Here is a 22,084-nt window from a genome sequence, read left to right on the forward strand (position 1 = left end):
CAGCACTAGAGAAATGAATTTGTTCACTTTGCCACATGAGTTGAACTTTATGTGAGAAGGAAAAGATCAGATCTGACATTAAATGATTTTTTTTTTCCATAGAAATACCCTCAGACAGTCTGATGTGTGATTGAGTTTGTGTGAGAACCAAAAAATGTTACTTTCAGGATAATCAATGACACTAAGTGGGTGTCAGGTGAGAAATGAAAAGTTATCTTAATCAAAGAAACAGTTTGATTTGAAAAGCGTGTGCCGAGTCAAAGTCACTGATCTCAGCATCAGGCAGCAGATTAATCCTCTCTACAGGGTCACCACTTTCCCAGATTCACACAGAGCTTTCTGAGTCTTTTACGCTGACACACCCACCCACCCAAAAGTGCTCCATCTGTTCCCCTGGGATGTATCAATTGTCCCCTACTAATATGACCACTGAGCATGTGGTGGGCAAGATTTCTTTTCACTAATGGACAGCTCTGTGATTGGTCAAAACTGTGAGAAACTCCAGTCAGACCAAGACCCACACATTCATATGCAGATGTGTGAGTATAAATAGGAGGGATGAAGGCAGCAGAGATCAGAGTCTCTCTACAGAGACCTCTACAGCACAGAGATCCAGCCATGGCACCTACAGTCTCTCCAGTAATGACTAATTCTCAGGATCATGTGACTTTGACTCATAAGGTAAATTGGAGATCATCTGAATGTTATCCATTATTCATGGAAGATTGAATTTGATAAAGCTAAACCTGTGCACCTGAATTATTTCATTAATGACTTTGTTCTTCTTCTTGCAGCTCAGAAAGCCTCTGGTGGAGAAGATCCGCAGAGAGAGAATCAACAGCAGTATTGAACAGCTCAAGTCTCTCCTGGGTCCAGAGTTCCTCAAACAGCAGCCAGACTCCAAACTGGAGAAGGCAGACATCCTGGAGATGACCGTTAGCATCCTGAGAAGACTGCAGCAGCAGCGTCAGGCCGCAGACTCAGCAGTTCTTGACCAGGGCTATTCCAGGTGTGCCCAGGAGATGGTGAACTTCCTGTCAAAGGTAGAGGTGAAGACTCAGTCCCAGAGAAACCTGCTGAACCACATCAACCAGCTGCACACTTCCTCTGATAAAAGCCTGAGTGAGGCTGACTTCTCTCCTCTGAGCTACACAGTCCAGACCAGCATCACCAAAGACAACACAGTCACCAGCTCCCTCTGGAGGCCGTGGTAGAAACCTACAGACTTCAATCAGCCTTACTAACTTCAATGATCATATTGGTTAAAGAAATAAAGAGTTCATCTGAAATTCAGAGATTTTTAAGATTTTGCCTCTTGTTCATACAGAACAGTTTACTTTGTTTTGTTTTTAGTCGAAGATTTTTTTCCTGAGGAAATCAAAGAAACAACATATTTTGTTTTTTGAAACAAAATATCTTGTCATGCACATTGCATGAATGAAATCTGATTGCATCTGCAATTATTAATATTACCTACTCTTCAGGTACTGAAGTTATTGTTTGGGTTCTTGACCCAAACAATAACTTTTAACTAAAGACAGTATGCATCATGTCAACATGAAAGACCGTGTTGGTTAAAGATTACAGAATTCTGCTTCAGAAAACTTTCTTCTGTATGTACAGATGTTTTCTTAACCTGTTATTCTGCTTTTTCATGTAAAAAAAACTACAAAAAATAATTCCTATGGGAATGACACAATGTCAGATTATTTTTCATTTTTAGAATCATTAGTGTATCAATTAAATGCAGTTAAGTTGATAAATACACTGTATAGACAGTGGATTGACTTATTTGGATCACTTTGTGATTGTTTTAAGATGTTTTATGAAAGTCTGATATGAAGATTCATGTCATGCTGTTGGTGTCTTTTGTAAAGCTGACTGATCCTCCACTCATTTTGAGTACAGTGTCTGTTGTTACCAGGCTGTTGTGATGTATCATCACCTCTATCTACCTCCAGTTGGAGACTTTATAAAATGTTAATACTGAGTGTGTCTTAATAAAGGAATATTGTGATCATACAAGGTTTTGTTCATTTGTCAATCCATAATTCAATCAAAAAGTGGAAATTCACAACTAGTAGAGGACTTCATTTAAATATAAAAATTCAAACATAAATATTTTGTGTTTTTTTTTTCTTGAGCTTCAAATATCAACAAATTATTGGCCACCACTTTGGAGCAGTCCCCAGGCCATGGGAGGGCCAAAACTTCAACGATAACTATTGTCTTTTAATGTTATGGGTAAGGAGACACGCTTCCATTGTTCTTCCTGTGAAAGCAGTGAAAGGATGCAGTGTGGGAAACCAGAAGAAACTCACTCACAGAGCCCCAGTGGAGACAATGAATGTTGATCTCTGTCCTTGGTAGACAGAGTGAAATGGAATATGGTGGCATAATACTGAAAACTGATCATGTTAAACATAAAGGTGTTAAGATACTTAATAACCAGTCGTAACATATTGATATCTTCCTGTATGTTCCTATGTTGCTAAATATAAAGCTGTTTTAACATGGCAAATATTTATTTTTATTAATCAGTGTCCAAAATTAATGTACATAAAATATGTCACTAACATCCTTTCAGTGGTGGATTGTTGGCACACTTTAGAACCAAATTAGGCTGTGAGTCCTTAACTATCGATCACTAGTTGATTATGTGTATTCCAAATTTTCCCCATCAAGTGTAATAGTTAAGTGCAGATTATTTGAGTTATAAAAAAAAAGATTTGGTTTTGACAATAGTTTGGGATTTTGATCAGGCCCGGTCATGCCAACCAATCATGTTCTTTCCCTCCAGATGGTTAGTGACGTCACACTGTTTCAGTCAAAGCACAGCCAAACCTTTACATAAGCTCTTTTCAGGGTCCTTTTGTCGTGCACTGACCACATTATTCAATACTGAGTGTGGGAAACCGAGAGCAGACAAACCAAAGACAGAGGACACAGATGTGACGTGGACAAGATGACTTTGTCCAGCACAAAAACTGTGTATTTTTCCTACTAGCAATTTTCAGCACTCACAATAAATTCAAAGAGAGAGAAAAGGTTTGAAAATGGCGTACAGAAAACTCAAATTACAAAAAACATTTCATGATCACATAGTATTATTATAGTTTGGCAGAATATATACAGTGTGAACTTGTAGCTACAAAGTCGTGAATTGGTGCACATAACTTTGTAAACATCTACCTTGCTTTATGTGAAACACAATCTGTTTGTGTCTTTTATAAAGACAGCTGTTTCTCTGTTCAGTACAGCGAGCAGACATGTTTTTTTTTTGTTGACGTTTAACATAAATATTTTTAAAAAACATGCGAATTTATATAAATGTATAATTTTATATAAATTCATGTTTAAACCAAGCTATCAATTTTCAAGAAATTTAACAGACAATCAAACTACACGTGTTTTCTTTCACTAAATTATCAAAGTCTGAAGCAATTTAATCCAAACTCATTTAATGAAGCTGAATTATTCGTTTTGTGTCACTGTATTTAATTGAACAACATTAAGCCATCAAACCAATTCATGTTTTTGTGCATTCGTGCATGTTTTCATTTTTTTTAAAAATGTAACTTTAAACATGTCCCTTTTTAAGGACCTCAGACAATGTATCTAATGTGTTGTATAATGAGGCACACTTCTATTGTTCTTCCAGTGAAAGCAGTGAAAGGGAAGTGTGTGGGAAACCAGGCAAAACTCACTCACATACCTGCTGTGGGACAATAGATCCAGACCTTTGCCCTGACAGATTAACAAGGAATCAGGAGTCTAAACCCCCTCAAATTACAAAATCACATGGGCCATCATACTTTTTCTTTTTCTAACTAAGAGAATAACAGCTGAAGTCCAAGTTACAGTATAGTGCTTATGATATCTGTTGGCTTTCCAAAAGGAAACAATTCCTTTATCATTACAAACAATAGTTTAAATAAACAATGCTTGATCAAACTCAAAATGTGTTATAGATGTATATCCTGGGGTTCAAGAAATGCATTCAAGGCTTAATGGGCAATTATTTGCTGAGAAGCTCATCCACTGTGTAGCACCTGCACATGTGCAGTCCATTAATGAAAGTCTATTTGTAGGCAGGCACCTGCTAATTTTGGGGGACTGTGGCAAAAGCACCAGCAGCTTTTTATTACTGCAAAGGGATTTGGCACACTTCAGCAATCCCCATGAACACCCCATCACCCACCCCCACCCACCAACACACACACACACACACACACACACACACACACACACACACACACACACACACACACACACACACACACACACACACACACACACACACACACACACACACACCTTTCAGTGATTAATGTACAGCATTGACACCTTTTTTGAGGTGAAAAAGAATGAACATAATTAAAAGCAGAAAGCATCACGTCCACGTCTTTTCATGGTATGTCAGAATGACCCAATCAGACTTTCCCTCCAAGGGTCTGTTCTGTACAGAAAACCAGTGCGGAAAACTAAGTTTAGCTTGTTTAGCTAACTCCCACTGACTGCACAGCACAAAATCCTCCAGCTGTTTCCCTGATACTAAACTACTGTCCCCTGTGAATGCTGCTGACCCAGGTCAGATTCTGAGTACAGAGTACAGCATAAAGAACCACAGGTGGCACCTGTAATCACTGCAGCAATCATCTATGCTAAGAAACCCTCTGACCCACAAGGTAAATTTAGGATTCAATAGAACAAACAGAACATGATTTGTTTTGTTTGATGAAATGACAGTCACCAACTGGTTATTTGATGATCTTGGTATTCTTTATGCAGATCAGAAATCCTTTTGTGGAGAAGTTACATAGAGAGGAAATCAACACTTTCACTGAGCAGCTTAAGTCTTTCCTTGGTCCAGAGTTCCTTAAACAGCATCCAGACTCCAAACTGGAAAAAGTGGCTCCTGTGAGTCCAAACCAGCATCACCAAAGACAAGAATGTCTTCAAGAGTGGCCTCTGGAGACCATCGTAGACACCTACAGAGTGGAGCCAATAACGGACAGGCTGTGGATTTTAACTTACATATTAGCTTGTGCTTATTTCTATTAGTTAAATAATTGTGGAAATACAAATCACTCAGACAGCTGCAAATGAATTGGTTTTTATGTCATTGCAGTTCTATGATATTGCTGCTATCCACCAGGAATCTTGAATACTAAAATTCTGATGTGGTTGATGGTCATTAATCAGTCATAATTCACAATGTGTGACAGTGATTGCAACCTGAAAATATGATGTGAAACTACTCTGATTATGGCAAATTTTCACCACAATTTCAAATTTTACAACCACTCAGAGCCAACCAATGGGATCCTTTCCCTCCAGATGGTTGGTGATGCAATGCTTTCTTTCTACAGCAACACACAGGCAGCATCTGCCACTAAAGTCTCTTTGTGGCTCACTGACAACAGCACAGGGAGTCAGTGTGGGAAACCCAGATTAACGTGTTACTCCCATTGACTAAATGGGATATTAGTTTTCTTTACAGGGTTTCTATTTTCTGAGATTCAGATAGAGCTCTGGGAGTACCTCTGTGTCCCAGAGTCTATCGCCTGTTCCCCTGATCTCTAACCATTGTTCCCTGGGCAATAACAGGAGCATGATGCCACTGACCATGCCTTATATCTCTCTGATTGGCTCAGACTGGGAAAACTCAAGCAGGGAAAGACCCACACATTCATATAGAGATGGTGAAGTATAAATGGGAGGGATGACACCAGAAATCAGGTTCTGTCCACTGAGACCTTTACAGCACAGCGATCCAACTACAGTCACTACTGCAATGATCAGCTATCAGGAGAAAGTGACTCCAACTCATAAGGTAAATCAAAAATTGATGCAATTGTCAAAAACTTTTAATAAATGATATACTTTTTCACTAAAACAAAAGTCTTGAACAATTTTTTTTAATGTATTTTCTACTTTCTGCAGCTGGGAAAGCCTCTGGTGGAGAAGTTGTGCAAAGACAGAATTAAGTCCTGCGTTGAGCAGCTGAAGTTTATCCTGGGTCCAGGGTTCTTCAAACAGCAGCCGGACTCCAAACTGGAGAAAGCAGAAATCCTGGAGATGACTGTTTGCTTCCTGAACAAAGCTACAGCAGCAGAGCCAATAGCAGAGCTGATAGCAGAGAAGCCTGCTGACCCATTTCAACAAGCTGCACTGGTGCTCTGACAAGAACCTGAGAAAGGCTGACTCTGTCCTCTGAGCTCCACCGTCCAGACCAGCAGCACCAAAAACGAATGTTCAAACAACAGCGCCCTCTGGCGGTCAATAATAAAAGCAGTGAATAGTCAACAACCAGAATAAACTTGTCTGCAGAGCCCTTCTGGACCATTAGATACAGACCTTTGCCCTGAAAGAACAGAGCTTAAAACGTTTGTTCTTTTACGACAATCAATTTAACATCAAGCCTTTGATTAAAACTGTTACTCTAGTTTTTTATATATCATACCACCTATTTTGTTCAGTAAACTGTTTCATTTGCAGAGTTTGAGATAGATCTTTATTTTTTAGGTCAAACTATTACAAAATAATTTAGCAATACATTACAGTAATTAAAAAATTTAGTTACAGCATTTTTTTAATGACACAGCTGTAGTGGACCCGTTGTTGTTATATTTGTTTTAACTACAAAGGTTCCAGAGCTCATAGTTAGCACAGAGGATGAAGCTGTATCCCGTTACATTTAAGACTATGTGAGGTTTAAGTTAAGGGGAAACAACTTCAGTTTCTAAATAATCTAATTCCAACCACAGGCTGCAGCTGTGCATATTTTTTTCAGCTGCTGCAACATCTGACCTTTTGTTGCTTATGTAAACTTTGGGTGACAAAAAGTTGAAGGCCATCTAATACTGTTAATATTTTTGCTTAAGTTATTTATCTCAATTTTGACAGGGCATGACATTCAGTTTTATTTTTACATATTGATTAATAGGTAAATATTTTAAAAGATGATTCTGTGGGAGAATTTTCAACCTGCAACAGGGCACAAGAGTTATTCTTTTTTTATTATTTAATTATTAATGGTTAATTGAATACTTTGGAGAAAAGAGTAGGACATATTCACCCCACCAGTTGTGAATTAATCCACCAGAAGCACTGGACACAATTCATGAAACTGCCACCACCAGCCCTCACCCCCTGGATCCTAAGAGGTGAAATTTTGATGTAGTTGATGGTCAGTAATCATGATTAGCATGAGAGGTATAAAATGTGTAGCTGATTGCAAACTGAAAATAATACTTTCCAAATAGTTGTACCCTAATTTGATTACTTTAAGAATGATTTTTTTTATTATAAATTTGAATTGTAACAACTGTCCAAGACAGCCAATGAGATTCTTTCCCTCCAGGTGGTTAGTGATGTAACCTCATGTTTCTATAACAACCCACAGCATCTGCAGCAGAAGTTCTTTTGTGGTTCATTGACAATAACACGGGTGTGGGAAACTGAAATTAACTTGCTACTCATGCTGACTATACGGCACGTGTCAAAAGACATGACTGCATCTGGTCGGCTACATGATCATTTTCCAGAGACATTATGATTTAATTAATTAGTACAACACCAAAATATATTCTTGCATTTGTAAAAAAAAAAAATATATTTATATATAAAAATTTTTTTTAACTCTTTATACAATAGTATAAATGAAATTATCAGTTAAAATCAAATTGATGATTTACAGTTTCCCTTAAAATGAATCTCATTATAAACAACACATGCAAAATAAACCATTAATCCCATTATTTCATTTTTACCCATAATTTTTACATTAAAACATGAATGTTTTTCCCTGACGTGTGATGGGATAATCAGCGTGTGCTTGGTCAAAACCATTGATCCCAGTATCAGGCAGCAGATCTCCTTTCCCTACAGGGTCACCCCTTTCCCATAATCACACAGAGATCTGTTACACTCGCTTCGTTTACCCACAGTCTTCCACCTGTTCTCCTGAGACCTCACTATTATCCCCCAGGCATTAACGGCAGCATGCTGCTGGCTCCACATGCCTTATTGTCTCGCAGAGCACTCTGATTGGCTCAGACTGTGGGAAACCTCAACCAGACTAAGACCCACACATTCATATGGAGATGCTGTAGTATAAATGGGAGGGATGAAACCAGCAGAGACCAGATTCTCTCTACAGAGATCTCCACAGCACAGAGATCCAGGCATGGCACCTAAAATCCCTGCAGCACTTAACAGTTCTGAGGAGCATCTGACTCTGACTCACAAGGTAAATCAAAAAATAGTGGAATTTGTTTTCTAAAAAGTTTTATCAATTATATTTTCTTGCTAACACAAAACTCCCGAACACGTTTATTAATTGTATTATTCCTCTTCTTTGCAGCTCAGAAAGCCTCTTGTGGAGAAGTTACGCAGAGAGCGAATCAACTCCTGCATTGAGCAGCTCAAGTCTCTCCTGGGTCCAGAGTTCCTCAAACAGCAGCCAGACTCCAAACTGGAGAAGGCAGACATCCTGGAGATGACTGTTTGCTTCCTGACACAGCTACAGCAGCAGAGAAACCTGTTGACGCACTGCAACAAGCTGCAGACTGCCTCTGATGAGAAGCTGAAAGAGGCTGACTTCTCTCCTCTGAGCTCCACAGTCCAGAACATGATCACCAAAAACAAATGTCCAATCAACAGCGCCCTCTGGAGGCCATGGTAGACACTACAAACTGGAGTTAATACCAAGAAAAAAAGACCATATTGGTCAAACGTGACAGGACTGAATTATTTGAACTTTCTGTGTTCTTGTGTGTGTGCAAAACGACATTTCCTGAGGAAATGACAGCAATAGAGCCTTTCGTGTTAAGGAAGAAAAGATCTTGTCATGCATGTAGCATGAATGAAATCTGATTGCATCAGCGATTATTATCAATGCCTAATGTACGTGTTATAGTAACATAGTTGTATATATAGTACTATAGTTTTTGTCTGTTTTTTTTCTGTGCAAGTTGACATTTCCTGAGGAAATGACATCTTTCACATTAAGAAAGAAAACCTCATGTCATGCATGTTGCATGAACCAAATGTAGTATTTTGTTTGTTTGTTTTTGACCATTGTGATCTAAGATTTAAATGTCCTTTTTCTGGACTGATTGTAGTAATGGACTTAACCTCCATTTAATATCAAAACGGATCTGTTCTAAGATCCGGTTGTTTATCCTTTTAATTATAAAAGGCTTGATATGACAATTTTAACCCCTACTATTCACTGAGGATTAAACGGTACATTATTTGTACCTTTTGATAAACACTGATCACTTCGTGATTACTGAAAAACAATCTGTTTTAAGATTAATATTTTAGCATTTTATTGAAAAATGTTTCATACTGTCAGCTTTTTTGCGATAGGTGTTTTTTTTCTTTTGGCAATGTAAATGTGATCTGTTTGAAGGTCAATATTAACAGTTTTAATACTGATTAATGTGTTCTTAAATGCTGTAAATATTTTGTCTTTCACAAAGACGGTGTTCCTTCACTCTCTCTGAGTACAGTGTGTCTTGTAGAAATCTACAAGTTGTCGTTGTGATGTATCATCACTTCCTGTTTAAAGCATTTTGTTTTATGTGGCTCTTGTTAAATAAACAAACACTGCCAAGTGAAAACTTTATTTCCATGTTGTTGTTTGTTGTGGTTTTCATAAGTAATGGTAATAAGATGTACTCCATTCACTTCCAATTTAGGTCAATTTAAGGGGTGTTTATCACTGATCTTTGTTTAATTTACATATCCAATTAAAAATGTTGCAGTCTAAAAACTATTTAGGTTAGAGCATACAAAAGAAAAACAAGGTTCAATCCTTTTTTTAATGAGGGGAAATTTCTGGATATTTGGGTTTTTAAAACAAAAATAAAAGACACTTTTTAGGCACTGCTACTTTGATCAAATCAAGTGTTTCTGGTGTGTTTAAAGTAAAAGCTTTCACTTCCATGAAACCATCACAAACTAAATCTAATGACATGCAGACTAAGACACACTTCTATTGTTCCTGTAGTGAAAGCACTGAAAGGACGGACTGTGGGAAACCAGAAGAAACTCACTCACAGAGCCTCAGAGGAACAATAGATCCAGACCTTTGCCCTGAAGTGACAGGGGATAAAAAGGAGCCTGACTCCATATTTCCAATCTTTTTGTTGTTGTTGTCTTTTTGGCCATGATTTTGTTCATTCCTTTTTTACATAAAACAGTAACACCATTTTTTTTTATTGTCATTTCTTATTGTTAAGCTCTATTTTAACAAGAGATCGTTGAAGTGTCTTGTGTGGACTTAAATCAAAGACACGATCTGAAGAAATTCATAAAGAAAAATTATGAAAGAATAATTTTGTTATTGACAGTGCAAACTGCGCAACGTGTCACACATTCAATTGTTGTTAAATTTATTTGGGGTCTAAAATCTATTCGTCATAACGCCTATTGTAAGTTCAAGCCTAAATGAAGAATATCCCTGTCACAGAGATGATTTCATAAGTTTTTGTGGATCCAAGTTAAACTGAACAAACTAGAGGTCTTTAATTAAAAGTGCACATGCAAACTCTTTAAGTAGGCATATAAAAGTTATTCAAAATGAATAGTTTACTTACAGCATTTCTTCTCATTCATTCACTTGACCCTTTGCCAAGTCTGTTTATGTCTTTTTGGTGCTCAAATCAAAGCTGTTTCTTTCTCAGGAATATATTTTCCAAGATAATATGAAACGGAGAAAAGAGGTGAACATGTAACAGGTTGCCTCCATGCCTCTTACAGAAGGGAATCTTGCTCAACAGGACATACTGTTTCTAGAAACATGCTATAGATACAGCTTTACATTGGATGGATATCACTAATTCTTAGATTCTGCAAGTTATCCGGTCAACATAGTCGATTTTATTAATACCCCACTTTTCTGAGAGAAAACATAAGCTAATATTTAAAACTCACAAATCACCACTTTAAAAGACAATGAAGGTCATGGGGATTTCTAGAACACAGTTGTCTAATTAGATAGCTAGCTGGAAATTCATTGCAAACCACTGATGTTGTCTCAGTCTGCACAGGACAAAATAAAGCTAGAGGATACAGATAAATCTCAAGTTGATAGGTGTAGTGATGCCATCCATTCATAACATCCTAATAGAGGGGACTACATACAAATTCTGTACATAAAGTTCTCATGTTGGATTCAAACCACTGACCTTATTAATATCAAGTATCAGTGCTGACCACCACACCAGTGAGCTGCCCTGCAGGCTTAACATATACAGCATAAGGTTTTACAAAAGATTTAGCATCTCAGCAAAAAGCCAGATGATGAAGAAATACTCAAACATTACCCATTATTAGCTGAGGTTAACCTACTGTAGTTGAATTCCCTTATTACAGATGTTGAACCTCTGTATGCTTCTTTGTATGCTGCAGTATCTGGCCTCCCCATTCCTGATGTAAAGCATTCTAAGTCCCTTTCCAATTTGTTGGAATGATTTAATTTCAACTTTCACACATTGAAGTATGGGTAAATAATCGGGGCATGCTTACTTTAGGCAAATGACAGAAGTGTGGGAAAACCCATGAGACAAGAGTTCAGTGGCAATCACTCCACCAGCAGCCTGTGAATTCTCCAAAGGGATTTGACACACTTCATGAAAATTCTGTCACCCAGAAAGGCTCCCACCATCACAATCCCAAAATTTCAATCCAGCTCTCAGTCAGTTATCAGTCAAAAATATGAACCGAGGATCAAAATGTGTCAAAATTAAAGTAGAAATTATTTTGACATAATCTTTTCAAATGTTATTATCCCAGCCAATTCCCACCAGATGGTTTGTGATGTAATTCACTGTCTCTATAACAACACACAACCAGCATCTGTGACAAAAATCCCTTTGTGGCTCAATGGCCACAGCACGTGGGTAAGTGTGGGAAACTGAGATCGACCTGCTACTCACAGTGGTTACAAGGCACGCGTCATAAGACACAGTGGCATCTGGATGGCTTGAGTATTTTAATATATAATATTGAGTAATTTAAATTAAATGTGTACATACAGCATTCAAAGATCTTATGGTAGAGTTTTCAAATCATTTGTGTTTTTGGATAAATAAAAAAAAAAGATATTTAAGCTCTATGATAGAAAATACAAATTACTAAATTGTCCATTAAAATCAACAGAAGCAGAAAATGCAGAAAATTCCACCTAGTCTATCACTTTTTTTGCTTATATGAAATTCATACATTACAGCTTTGTTATTCCTGCACACGTGCACTGGGATAATGAGCGTGTGCTCAGTCAGAATCATTGATCTCAGCATCTGGCAGCAGATCTTCTACAGGGTCACCACTTTCCCAGCTTCATACAGAGATCTGTGGGCATGTCTCAGTCTCCCCCCAGTCCTCCAGCTGTTCCCCTGAGACCTAACCATTATCCCCCAGGCATACAGGAGCATGTTGCTGCTCCACATGCCTTATTGTCTCGCAGAGCTCTCTGATTGGTTCAGACTGTGGGAAATCTCAACCAGAGTAAGACCCACAGATTGATATGGAAATGTGGGACTATAAGTAGGAGCCATGAAGCCAGCAGAGATCAGATTCTCGCTACAGAGACTTCTGCCACACAGCGATCCAACCATGGCACCTACAACTGCTGCACCAATGACCACTTCAACGGATCATTTGACTCTGACCCACAAGGTAAATTGAGCACTGCCTGGATTTAAATTATTATTAAGTTGACGGTCTTTCTTTTCTTTTTGTAACAAAAAAACAAACAAACTCCTGAACAAGTTTATTCATGACTTTGTTCTTCTTTCTGCAGCTCAGAAAGCCTCTGGTGGAGAAGTTACGCAGAGAGCGAATCAACACCTGCATTGAGCAGCTCAAGTCTCTCCTGGGTCCAGAGTTCCTCAAACAGCAGCCAGACTCCAAACTGGAGAAGGCAGACATCCTGGAGATGACCGTTTGCTTACTGGCACAGCTACAGCTGCAGAAAAACCTGGTGACCCACTCCAACAAGCTGCAGACTGCCTCTGATGAGAAGCTGAGGGAAGTTGACCTTTGTCTTCTGAGCTCCACAGCTCAGACCAGCATCACCCAATGCTCTCTGGAGAGAAAAGACAACAGCGACCTCTGGAGGCCATGGTAGAACCCTCACACTGGAGTCCATACCAGACAAGCTAAACAGACCATATTGGTCAAACATGACTGGACTGAATTGTTTAAAATTCTGTGGACTTTTTCTTCTGTATGTACAGAAGGTTTTACTTTGTGTGTGTGTGTGTGTGTGTGTGTGTGTGTGTGTGTGTGTGTGTGTGTGTGTGTGTGTGTGCCAGATGACATTTCCTAAGGAAAGTGTAATAACAATATCTTTCATGTTGAGAAAGAAAATTTCATGTCATGCATATTGCATGAAGTGAATCTGATTGCATCAGCAATTTTAATTGTTTCTTTCTGTACTTCATGTACTGATGATGTTATGGTAATACTTTTTACTATTATTGATTTTTTTCAATTGACATTTGTTACCTTTTGCTGGTTTTCGATTTTTGGGATCTAAATTTTAAATGTCCATTTTAAGGACTCATTGTGATTGTAGATATTAATCACACAAAATTGATCTGTTATAAGATCCAAATCTTTAGTATTTCTTTCATAAAAATTTTCTAACTATACGACTCAATGTGGGCAAGTCATGTAATTGTGATGTTTGTACCTCTTGACTGTTACTGATCAGTTTAACATTAATCTAAATTCAAGGTTGAATTTGTTATAAGATCTAAGTGTTTACAGCTTCTTTCTAAAAAGTTTTCTTAATATCACCGTTTTCTTAGTCGGTAAAAACTTGACAGTGATATTTGTACTTCATGATCGTTATTGATCAGTTTAATATCTTAATTGTTCTATGTGGACATTTAGATGACGTGTATCTCAATGTATGTCATTACTAAAACTTGATCTGTTTTAAGATCAATATGTTTATTGTTTTACTGAAAACATTACTGTTTTTGTTACTGTCAGGTTTGAGAAGACAAAGTAATATTTACTTTGTGAGAACAAATTGAATTCAGCAGTTAACAACAATGTATTTTAAGGTCATTTGCTGTTTAGTGAGTGAAAGTGGAAAAAGAAATCAAATGTCACTGAGTACTGGGTTTTTGAATATTGTAAATTGATTGTCTTTCATAAAGACAGCTTTTCCTCTACTCTTTCTGAGTACACTGTGTCTTGTAGAAATCTACAAGTTGTTGTTGTGATGTATCATCACCTCCTGTTTGAGCTTTTGTCCTTGTTCAATAAATAAACACTACCAGTGTAAAACATTGTGCTTTCATTTTTATGCAGTTGATCCGTTTTATGCAGTTGATCCGTTTTATGCAGTTGATCCGTTATCTTTTTTACACTGATGCTAGTCAGACAGTGACTAACAAAATTATTAGAACACCACCCAGTGTAAGTGCATTGATGCTCAATCATCAAGCTGATGAAATCCCAAAAAGCTGATTCTGTTTATCTGGATGTAGCGTTTTCAGAATGAAGAAGTCCATCTAACGTCTTTTTGGGGCACCCAATGTTTGGTTTATATTTGGTGGAACAGCTGCTATAAATTAACAGAATTGGTAATTGTGTAATTGTTAATCCGCCAGTATGCTCAAGCTCATTATTTAAAATTATATTTTTAATGCTAAAATACAGGGTGGGCCATTTATATGGATATACCGTAATAAAATGGGAATGGTTGGTGGTATAGTCCTGTTTGTGGCACATTAGTATATGTGAGGGGGCAAACTCCTCAAGATGGGTGGTGACCATGGTGGCCATTTAGAAGTCGGCCATCTTGGATACAACCTTTGTTTTTTCAATAGGAAGAGGGCCATGTGACACATCAAACTTATTGGTAATGTCACAAGAAAAACAATGGTGTGCTTGGTTTCAACGTAACTTTATTCTTTCATGAGTTATTTACAAGTTTCTGACCACTTATAAAATGTGTTCAATGTGCTGCCCATTGTGTTGGATTGTCAATGCAACCGTCTTCTCCCACTCTTCACACACTGATAGCAACACCACAGGAGAAATGCCAGCACAGGCATCCAGTATCCGTAGTTTCAGGTGCTGCACATCTCGTATCTTCACACCATAGACAATTGCCTTCAGATGACCCCAAAGATAAAAGTCTAAGGGGGTCAGATCGGGAGACCTTGGGGGCCATTCAACTGGCCCACGATGACCAATCCACTTTCCAGGAAACTGTTCATCTAGGAATGCTCGGACCTGGCACCCATCATGTGGTGGTGCACCATCTTGCTGGAAAAACTCAGGGAACGTGCCAGCTTCAGTGCATAAAGAGGGAAACATCATCATGTAGCAATTTCAAATATCCAGTGGCCTTGAGGTTTCCATTGATGAAGAATGGACCCACTATCGTTGTACCCCATATACCACACCAAACCATCACTTTTGTTGTTCCAACAGTCTTGGAGGGATCCATCCAATGTGGGTTAGTGTCAGACCAATAGCGGTGGTTTTGTTTGTTAACTTTACCATTCACATAAAAGTTTGCCTCATCACTGAACAAAATCTTCTGCGTGAACTGAGGGTCCTGTTCCAATTTTTGTTTTGCCCATTCTGCAAATTCTGTGCGCCGATCTGGGTCATCCTCGTTGAGATGCTGCAGTCGCTGGAGTTTGTAAGGGTGCCATTTGTGAGTAGCTAATATCTGCCGAAGGGATGTTCGACTAATGCCACTCTCCAGTGACATGCGGTGAGTGCTACGCTGTGGGCTCTTGCTGAATGAAGCTAGGACAGCCACTGATGTTTCTTCATTAGTGACAGTTTTCTTGCATCCACATTTTGGCAAATCCAACACTGAACCAGTTTCACGAAACTTAGCAAGCAGTTTGCTAACTGTAGCATGGGAGATGGGTGGTCTCGTAGGGTGTCTTGCATTGAAATCTGCTGCAATGACCCGGTTACTGCGTTCACCAGATATCAAGACAATTTCGATCCGCTCCTCACGTGTTAACCTCTTCGACATGTCAATGGCTGTGAACAAAGAGAAACTTGTAAATATCTCATGAAAGAATAAAGGTACGTTGAAACCAAGCACACCATTGTTTTTCTTGTGACATTACCAATAAGTTTGATGTGTCACATGGCCCTCTTCCTATTGAAAAAACAAAAGTTGTATCCAAGATGGCCGACTTCTAAATGGCCACCATGGTCACCACCCATCTTGAGGAGTTTGCCCCCTCACATATACTAATGTGCCACAAACAGGACTTTAATATCACCAACCATTCCCATGTTATTACGGTATATCCATATAAATGGCCCACCCTGTATAATTGTTATCAATACATTTTTTGTTTTTTTACAAAAAAAGAGAAAAAAAGTAAAGCACATTATTATTTTTGCTTAAGATACCAAATTACAATTACTTACTTGGATTCCAAAACAGAAAAAAAAAATGTTTTAGTGATTGATTGAATGCTCAATTAACTTCTGACTTCTCAGAGGCATCCAGTGCGCCGGCTCAAATTTGTAATGTAATTTTTAGTTTCTAACAAGTTTTTGACAGATTTCTAAGATGTCTGTTTTATTGTTTTATGACAGGCAGTTCAATAAATTTGTTGAGCACTCTATGCTCTTCATTTTCTGTCATATGTCTTTCTCTCCATTTGTTGTAGACAAATACTTCAAACCTTCAGATTATAATTGTTTATCCAAGAAATGCAGATTCAGTGAAAGGCCAACATTTGTAATGAGAAGGGTCGTCAATGTTATTTCAACTTGTTTAGTTGGAAGTCAAATCTTTAAACTTAAAGGTCAAACATGCAGTGTCTTAACCTCTCTGGTAAAATCTTCAGATTCACATTTTAATAATTGTTTCAAAGTTAATCATTTAAACCCTAAAAGAGGATACACATTTTAGCTTATGTGATGCTCAATAAGGCACACTTCTATTGTTTCTCAAGTGAAAGCACTGAAAGGACTAAGTGTTGGAAAGCAGAAGAAACTCTTTCACAGAGCCCCAGTGGAACAATAGATCCAGACCTTTGCCCTGAAGGGACAGAGGATAAAAGGGACCGAGACTCCACAAACTGACACATGTTTTAAATCATCATGATGGCTGCGCTTCCTTTAAATAAAGCAGCGGTACCATTTCCATCAGAAAACTGTCATATAATCTTCTTAAACTAGAAGCACTATTTAAACACAAGGTGTTTGAGAACGATTCAGCTGTGGACTAGAATCAAAGAGGTGATGTGGAAAATCATTGTACACACCTTGAAAAAGAATCATTCAGAAAAAGCTAACGTTTTTTTAATAACAGGGAGTCTACAGGAGCTACAGGAAGTCACAGTAATTTTTTAATCTCTCTTCTTATTTTATATTTTTTAAGCATCCACCACCTGAAACCTTTCTTTTGCAGTTTGGGGATTCAGTGAAAAGGTTTTGCTATAACATATATAAGATATAAACAACTCTTATTTAAAACTAATTATCAGAAACCTGCAGCTGAGATCTGTTTTTGTTTTTTTGTTTTTTGTTGTAAGATTATTGAATTTTAATTTTTCTCAAAAGGTTTGAACAACCAGGTTTTTTTTTTTTAAATAAATAAACTGGCAAGATTTTTCAGGAGATTTCACAACCTTTGCAATAAAAAAAAATTATGTTGACTTACATACTGGCACATTTTCTACTAAAGTGTGGGAAAACTCTGGAGAACAGAGCTGAGAGTGAATAACGATCAGCCGACCAGCAGCCGGCTAATTCTCCTGAGGGATTTGGCACACTTCAGGAAACCTCCCACTCTCACAGTTAAAATGTTGATTACTTTGATACTCAGTAGTGAGTCATGATTATCACCAAAGTTCAAAATGTACTATAGTGATAGAAAACTTAAATTGTGACAGGTTTAAACATTCTGAGTTTAGTTTTGATAAACTTTTTAACAGCAGTTTTAAATGTAAACTGTCTGTCAGAGCCAACCAATGGGAACTTTTCCCTCCAGATGGTTGGTGATGTAATTCTTTCTTTCTATAACAACACACGGGCAGCATCTGTCACAGTAGTCCCTTTGTGGTTAATTGAACGCAGCGCGGGGAGTCAGTGTGGGAACCTGAGATCAACTTGCTACTCACACTGGATATACGGCACGTGTCAAATGATGACTGCATGTGGTCAGCAGCATGATAATCATGTTGAGTAATTTCAGTGAGAAAATCACAGCTATTGCACTCAACCATGTTATTACAGGAAAAATTAGCTATTTTTAATGGAAAGAAAATTTGATAAAAGTTTAAATAAAGTATCAAATGAAAGATCTTGATAAATTACAAATTAAATGTGATAATACATTCAATACACAATTCACTCTTCAGTTTTTTTGGCAGAAATAAGCAAAGAACTAATGTAATCTACCCATCAGTTAGTCCTGTAATTCATTAATTAGATCAAGTAAACTTACATTTTTTGATAGGATGTTAAGGGTGTGCTGAGATATCAGATCTGCTAGCTACAGGGTCACCCCTTTCACAGATTCACAAAGCGCTCTCTTGCACTCTCTTTAGCTCCTCCACCTGCTCCCCTGGGAGCTAACTATTATACCCCCGGCGGTAATGACAGAACGTTGCTGCCTCACATGCCTTATTGTCTCATGGAGCTCTCTGTTTGGCTCAGACTGTGGGAAACCTCAACAAGACCAAGACTCACACATTCATATGGAGATGATGGAGTATAAATAGGAGGGATGAAGCCAGAAGGGATCAGATTCTCTCTACAGAGACCTCTACAGCACAGCGATCCAGCCATGACACCGACAACCACTGCAGAAATGACCAGTTCTCAGGATCTGACTCTGAATCACAAGGTAAACTGAAGATTTAGTTAAATTAAATTGTCAAATTGTAGAAAATATATTTTGTTGCTAACAAAAACAAAACAAAATCTCCTGAACAAGTTTTGTCCTTTTTTCTGCAGCTCAGAAAGCCTCTGGTGGAGAAGTTACGCAGAGAGCGAATCAACACCTGCATTGAGCAGCTCAAGTCTCTCCTGGTTCCAGAGTTCCTCAAACAGCAGCCAGACTCCAAACTGGAGAAGGCAGACATCCTGGAGATGACCGTTTGCTTCCTGAAAGAGCTACAGCATCAGAGAAACCTGCTAACGCACTGCAACAAGCTGCAGACTGCCTCTGATGAGAAGCTGAAAGAAGCTGACTTCTCTATTCTGAGCTCCACAGTTCAGACCAGCATCACCCAATGCTCTCTGGAGACAAAAGACAACAGGAGGAGGCCGTGGTAGAACCCTCACACTGGAGTCCATACCAGACAAGCTAAACAGACCATATTGGTCAGACATGACTGGACTGAATTGTTTCTAATTCTGTGGACTTTTTCTTCTGTATGTACAGAAGGTTTTACTTTGTGTGTTCTTGTGTATGTGCAAAATGACATTTCCTAAGGAAATGACATTAACAGTATCCTACATGTTAGGAAAGAAAAACATCATAAGATGCATATTGCATGAATGAAATCTGATTGAACCTGCAATCATTATTATACCTGAGGTGTGCTTCTCATACTGATTATGTTATAGTAATACTTTTTACCATTATTGATTTTTTTAAATCTAAAATTGAAATGTCCTCTTTCTGACCAGAAAGTAATAATGAACTTTACCTTAACTGGACTCACTACAACTCATTGTGGGTTGAGTTGTGTAATTGGGTTATTTATAGCTTTTTATCATCAGTGAGAGTTTTTATTTTTATCCTTTGTGGATAAAACCTTTTTTTTAAATAAAGTTTACTTCAGTGTAAGTGATTAATGAAAAGGGATCTGTTTTAAGATCACAATAATTGTTTTGCAGAAAACATTACATTTAAGTCACTCTCAGATTTGAAGAGACAATGCCGTTTATTTTAATGGTTTTACCTGACCTGTTTTAAGGTCAATTTTTGTTAATTTTTCCTTTGTTTGGGGAAAAAATTGTCATGGCTTCCTAAATACTGCAAATCCATTGTCTTTCATAAAGACAGCTTTCCCTCTACTCTTTCTGAGTACAGTGTCTCTTGTAGAAAACAAGTTGTTGTTGTGATGGATCATCACCTCCTGTTTGAGCTTTCGTTCATGCTAAATAAACAAACACCGTACGATGAAAACACTGTGCTCTAATATTATTTTATGGCATAACTGACCTTATCTGCTGAAAGATATGCATTCTTCATTTTCCTTCATTTTAAGTCTCCACTTTTTACAAATACCTAGAAAGTCCAGCACTCATTATAATTGTTTATCAAAAAGACATGTTCACAGGAAAATAAAGCACTAACATTTGTGATGAAGAGTGTTATCTAGTTTAGTTTAGGTGTTGGTCAAATTGAACCGAATACCAACTGGGGAACTGTGGGAAACCAAAATAAAATCACTCACAGAGCCCCAGTGAAACAATAGATCCAGAACGGTCAGATTTTGGTTTTGAAAATTGTGGTTTTTGGCTCTTCCTCTATTTAAAAAAGCAGCATCGACAGTACTTTTAAAACAATATAATTTAATCTTGTTAAACAAAACGACCATTTCAAGCATTAGCTTCTGGAGAACTTTTCTTTAGGTGGACCAGAGTTGAAAACATGGTCTGAAAGTATTTTTAAAGACGGTGATCAATACTGTTTCACATGATTCACTACAAAGTGTCACCATAAACCTCACTACCCCGAATGTGTTAGCTGCCGGTTTGTGAGTCCTGATGAAGTTCTTTGAGATTAGTTTTTCTGGGGCTGTAGCAACTCGTCTAGTCAATGATAATGTTTTTCAATGGATTTTTTCACAGTGACACACTGAAAATTAAGGATTTAGCTCTAGCTGTGTATCGTCTAATTCACAGAATGAAAAGCTCATTTCAACTCAAGCCTTCAGGAGTAGATAGAAACCTACCACACAGGACTCAGGTGCAAAGAGGTTATTTAAAACAGAAATACCTCAGTATAAAAACTGCCAGGCCAAAGATTACTGAGAGTATTCTTGTAGTATTGGTGACTTACTTAAGAAACCCTGTACAAGCATATTTTGGAAAAAAAACACAAACTTCAAGGCGTTAGAAACACAGTCCTAGCTTGTTAGCCAGCTAGCTATACGACTGAATTCATTAGTGACATTCTTACAACTCTGCATACAGTCAAATGTTGCAAAGCTTACTTCTGCAGCACAGCAAGGAAGAGCTTGTGGTAAAACAAAAAGCTTTAGTCAACATAAACGTAAAAACTAAAAAGCGGTCTGTTCTGAAACTTCTCAGAATAATTACCTCGTGTGAATTGTGAATAGTTTGATATTAAATCTGCTCTCTTCTACTGGTTGTGCAAATAAAAAGAATAAAGTTAAGGTTAATGACAACCAGACTTGCTCTGAAAAATTACCCATTATCCCTTGGAGGCCTTTTGAAATGATGCAGAAACACATTATTGCTAGATTCAGCACTGAAAACAAACCTTTGAGTTATATGACAGATATCAGATGGTAAATGTCACATGCATAACGCAAGGCTCTCCTCCTTTACAATCTCTCATATTTTCCTGGTTGAATTCAAAAGTAGTTTTATTGATAACGACTTCCATCAAAGACGATCAAATAATAAAGTCTGTTTGTTACATTTTTAGATTTTAGTTGTTAGCTGAATGTCTGTATGTCTGCTGTGTAATAAAGTGTTCACTTAAATGTTTGGAACCAGATGTAGAGAGCAAACACAGAGACTTGTCATACTATATTTTCCTGTATAAAGAGCACGTATACAGCTGTTTAACAGAAGGGATACTGTCCTGGGTCAGATATTTTAAGAGGTTTGTCACACTTTGGCCCAAAGAAAAAAAATCCTCAAACTAATATGGAAATGGGCACATGCCAATTTTCTGTTAAAGGAAGAAGTGTGGGAAAAATACAGAATATCTAGTTGATTATAAATGATTATCTTTCCACCAGCAGTTTGCTATTTCTCCAGAGGGAAATGGCACACTTGAGGAAACTGCTTGCTCACAGGAAACCTCCTACCCTCCCATCCATTTGATGGCTGGTAATTATCAGTCATATTTATG

The 22,084-nt window shown here is 37.7% G+C and overlaps 4 protein-coding genes and 1 pseudogene across 4 annotated transcripts; all 5 read left to right on the top strand.

Annotated features, from left to right (window-relative positions):
- Window positions 1–611: 611 nt before the first annotated feature.
- On the top strand, window positions 612–1,227 carry LOC116315085 (transcription factor HES-5-like). The gene is made up of 2 exons (XM_031733253.2): window positions 612–681; window positions 795–1,227. The coding sequence occupies exons 1-2, from the start codon at window positions 619–621 to the stop codon at window positions 1,212–1,214; spliced, it is 483 nt and encodes a 160-aa protein (XP_031589113.2). The 5' UTR covers window positions 612–618; the 3' UTR covers window positions 1,215–1,227.
- A 4,498-nt stretch (window positions 1,228–5,725) lies between these two features.
- Window positions 5,726–6,321, top strand: LOC116315052 (annotated as a pseudogene).
- A 1,816-nt stretch (window positions 6,322–8,137) lies between these two features.
- On the top strand, window positions 8,138–8,997 carry LOC116315037 (protein hairy-like). Its single transcript, XM_031733194.2, has 2 exons — window positions 8,138–8,254; window positions 8,369–8,997. The coding sequence occupies exons 1-2, from the start codon at window positions 8,192–8,194 to the stop codon at window positions 8,687–8,689; spliced, it is 384 nt and encodes a 127-aa protein (XP_031589054.1). The 5' UTR covers window positions 8,138–8,191; the 3' UTR covers window positions 8,690–8,997.
- A 3,613-nt stretch (window positions 8,998–12,610) lies between these two features.
- LOC116315084 (transcription factor HES-5-like) lies at window positions 12,611–14,302 on the top strand. The gene is made up of 2 exons (XM_031733252.2): window positions 12,611–12,693; window positions 12,818–14,302. Exons 1-2 carry the CDS (start codon window positions 12,631–12,633, stop codon window positions 13,142–13,144), a joined length of 390 nt encoding a protein of 129 aa, XP_031589112.1. The 5' UTR covers window positions 12,611–12,630; the 3' UTR covers window positions 13,145–14,302.
- A 4,492-nt stretch (window positions 14,303–18,794) lies between these two features.
- LOC116315055 (transcription factor HES-5-like) lies at window positions 18,795–20,125 on the top strand. Its single transcript, XM_031733208.2, has 2 exons — window positions 18,795–18,871; window positions 18,982–20,125. Exons 1-2 carry the CDS (start codon window positions 18,812–18,814, stop codon window positions 19,300–19,302), a joined length of 381 nt encoding a protein of 126 aa, XP_031589068.1. The 5' UTR covers window positions 18,795–18,811; the 3' UTR covers window positions 19,303–20,125.
- The last annotated feature ends 1,959 nt before the right edge of the window (window positions 20,126–22,084 follow it).

The sequence above is a fragment of the Oreochromis aureus genome, linkage group 5, assembly GCF_013358895.1.
Source record: "Oreochromis aureus strain Israel breed Guangdong linkage group 5, ZZ_aureus, whole genome shotgun sequence".
Lineage (NCBI taxonomy): Eukaryota > Metazoa > Chordata > Actinopteri > Cichliformes > Cichlidae > Oreochromis > Oreochromis aureus.

What these genes read in the sequence shown, in the direction of transcription:
- LOC116315084 (XM_031733252.2), top strand. Translation starts at nt 12,631, where the DNA reads ATGGCACCTACAACTGCTGCACCAATGACCACTTCAACGGATCATTTG. An exon ending in ATTTGACTCTGACCCACAAG is followed by an intron (nt 12,694 to 12,817) that starts GTAAATTGAGCA and finishes TTCTTTCTGCAG; the next exon opens with CTCAGAAAGCCTCTGGTGGA.
- LOC116315037 (XM_031733194.2), top strand. Translation starts at nt 8,192, where the DNA reads ATGGCACCTAAAATCCCTGCAGCACTTAACAGTTCTGAGGAGCATCTG. An exon ending in ATCTGACTCTGACTCACAAG is followed by an intron (nt 8,255 to 8,368) that starts GTAAATCAAAAA and finishes TCTTCTTTGCAG; the next exon opens with CTCAGAAAGCCTCTTGTGGA.
- LOC116315055 (XM_031733208.2), top strand. Translation starts at nt 18,812, where the DNA reads ATGACACCGACAACCACTGCAGAAATGACCAGTTCTCAGGATCTGACT. An exon ending in ATCTGACTCTGAATCACAAG is followed by an intron (nt 18,872 to 18,981) that starts GTAAACTGAAGA and finishes TTTTTTCTGCAG; the next exon opens with CTCAGAAAGCCTCTGGTGGA.
- LOC116315085 (XM_031733253.2), top strand. Translation starts at nt 619, where the DNA reads ATGGCACCTACAGTCTCTCCAGTAATGACTAATTCTCAGGATCATGTG. An exon ending in ATGTGACTTTGACTCATAAG is followed by an intron (nt 682 to 794) that starts GTAAATTGGAGA and finishes TTCTTCTTGCAG; the next exon opens with CTCAGAAAGCCTCTGGTGGA.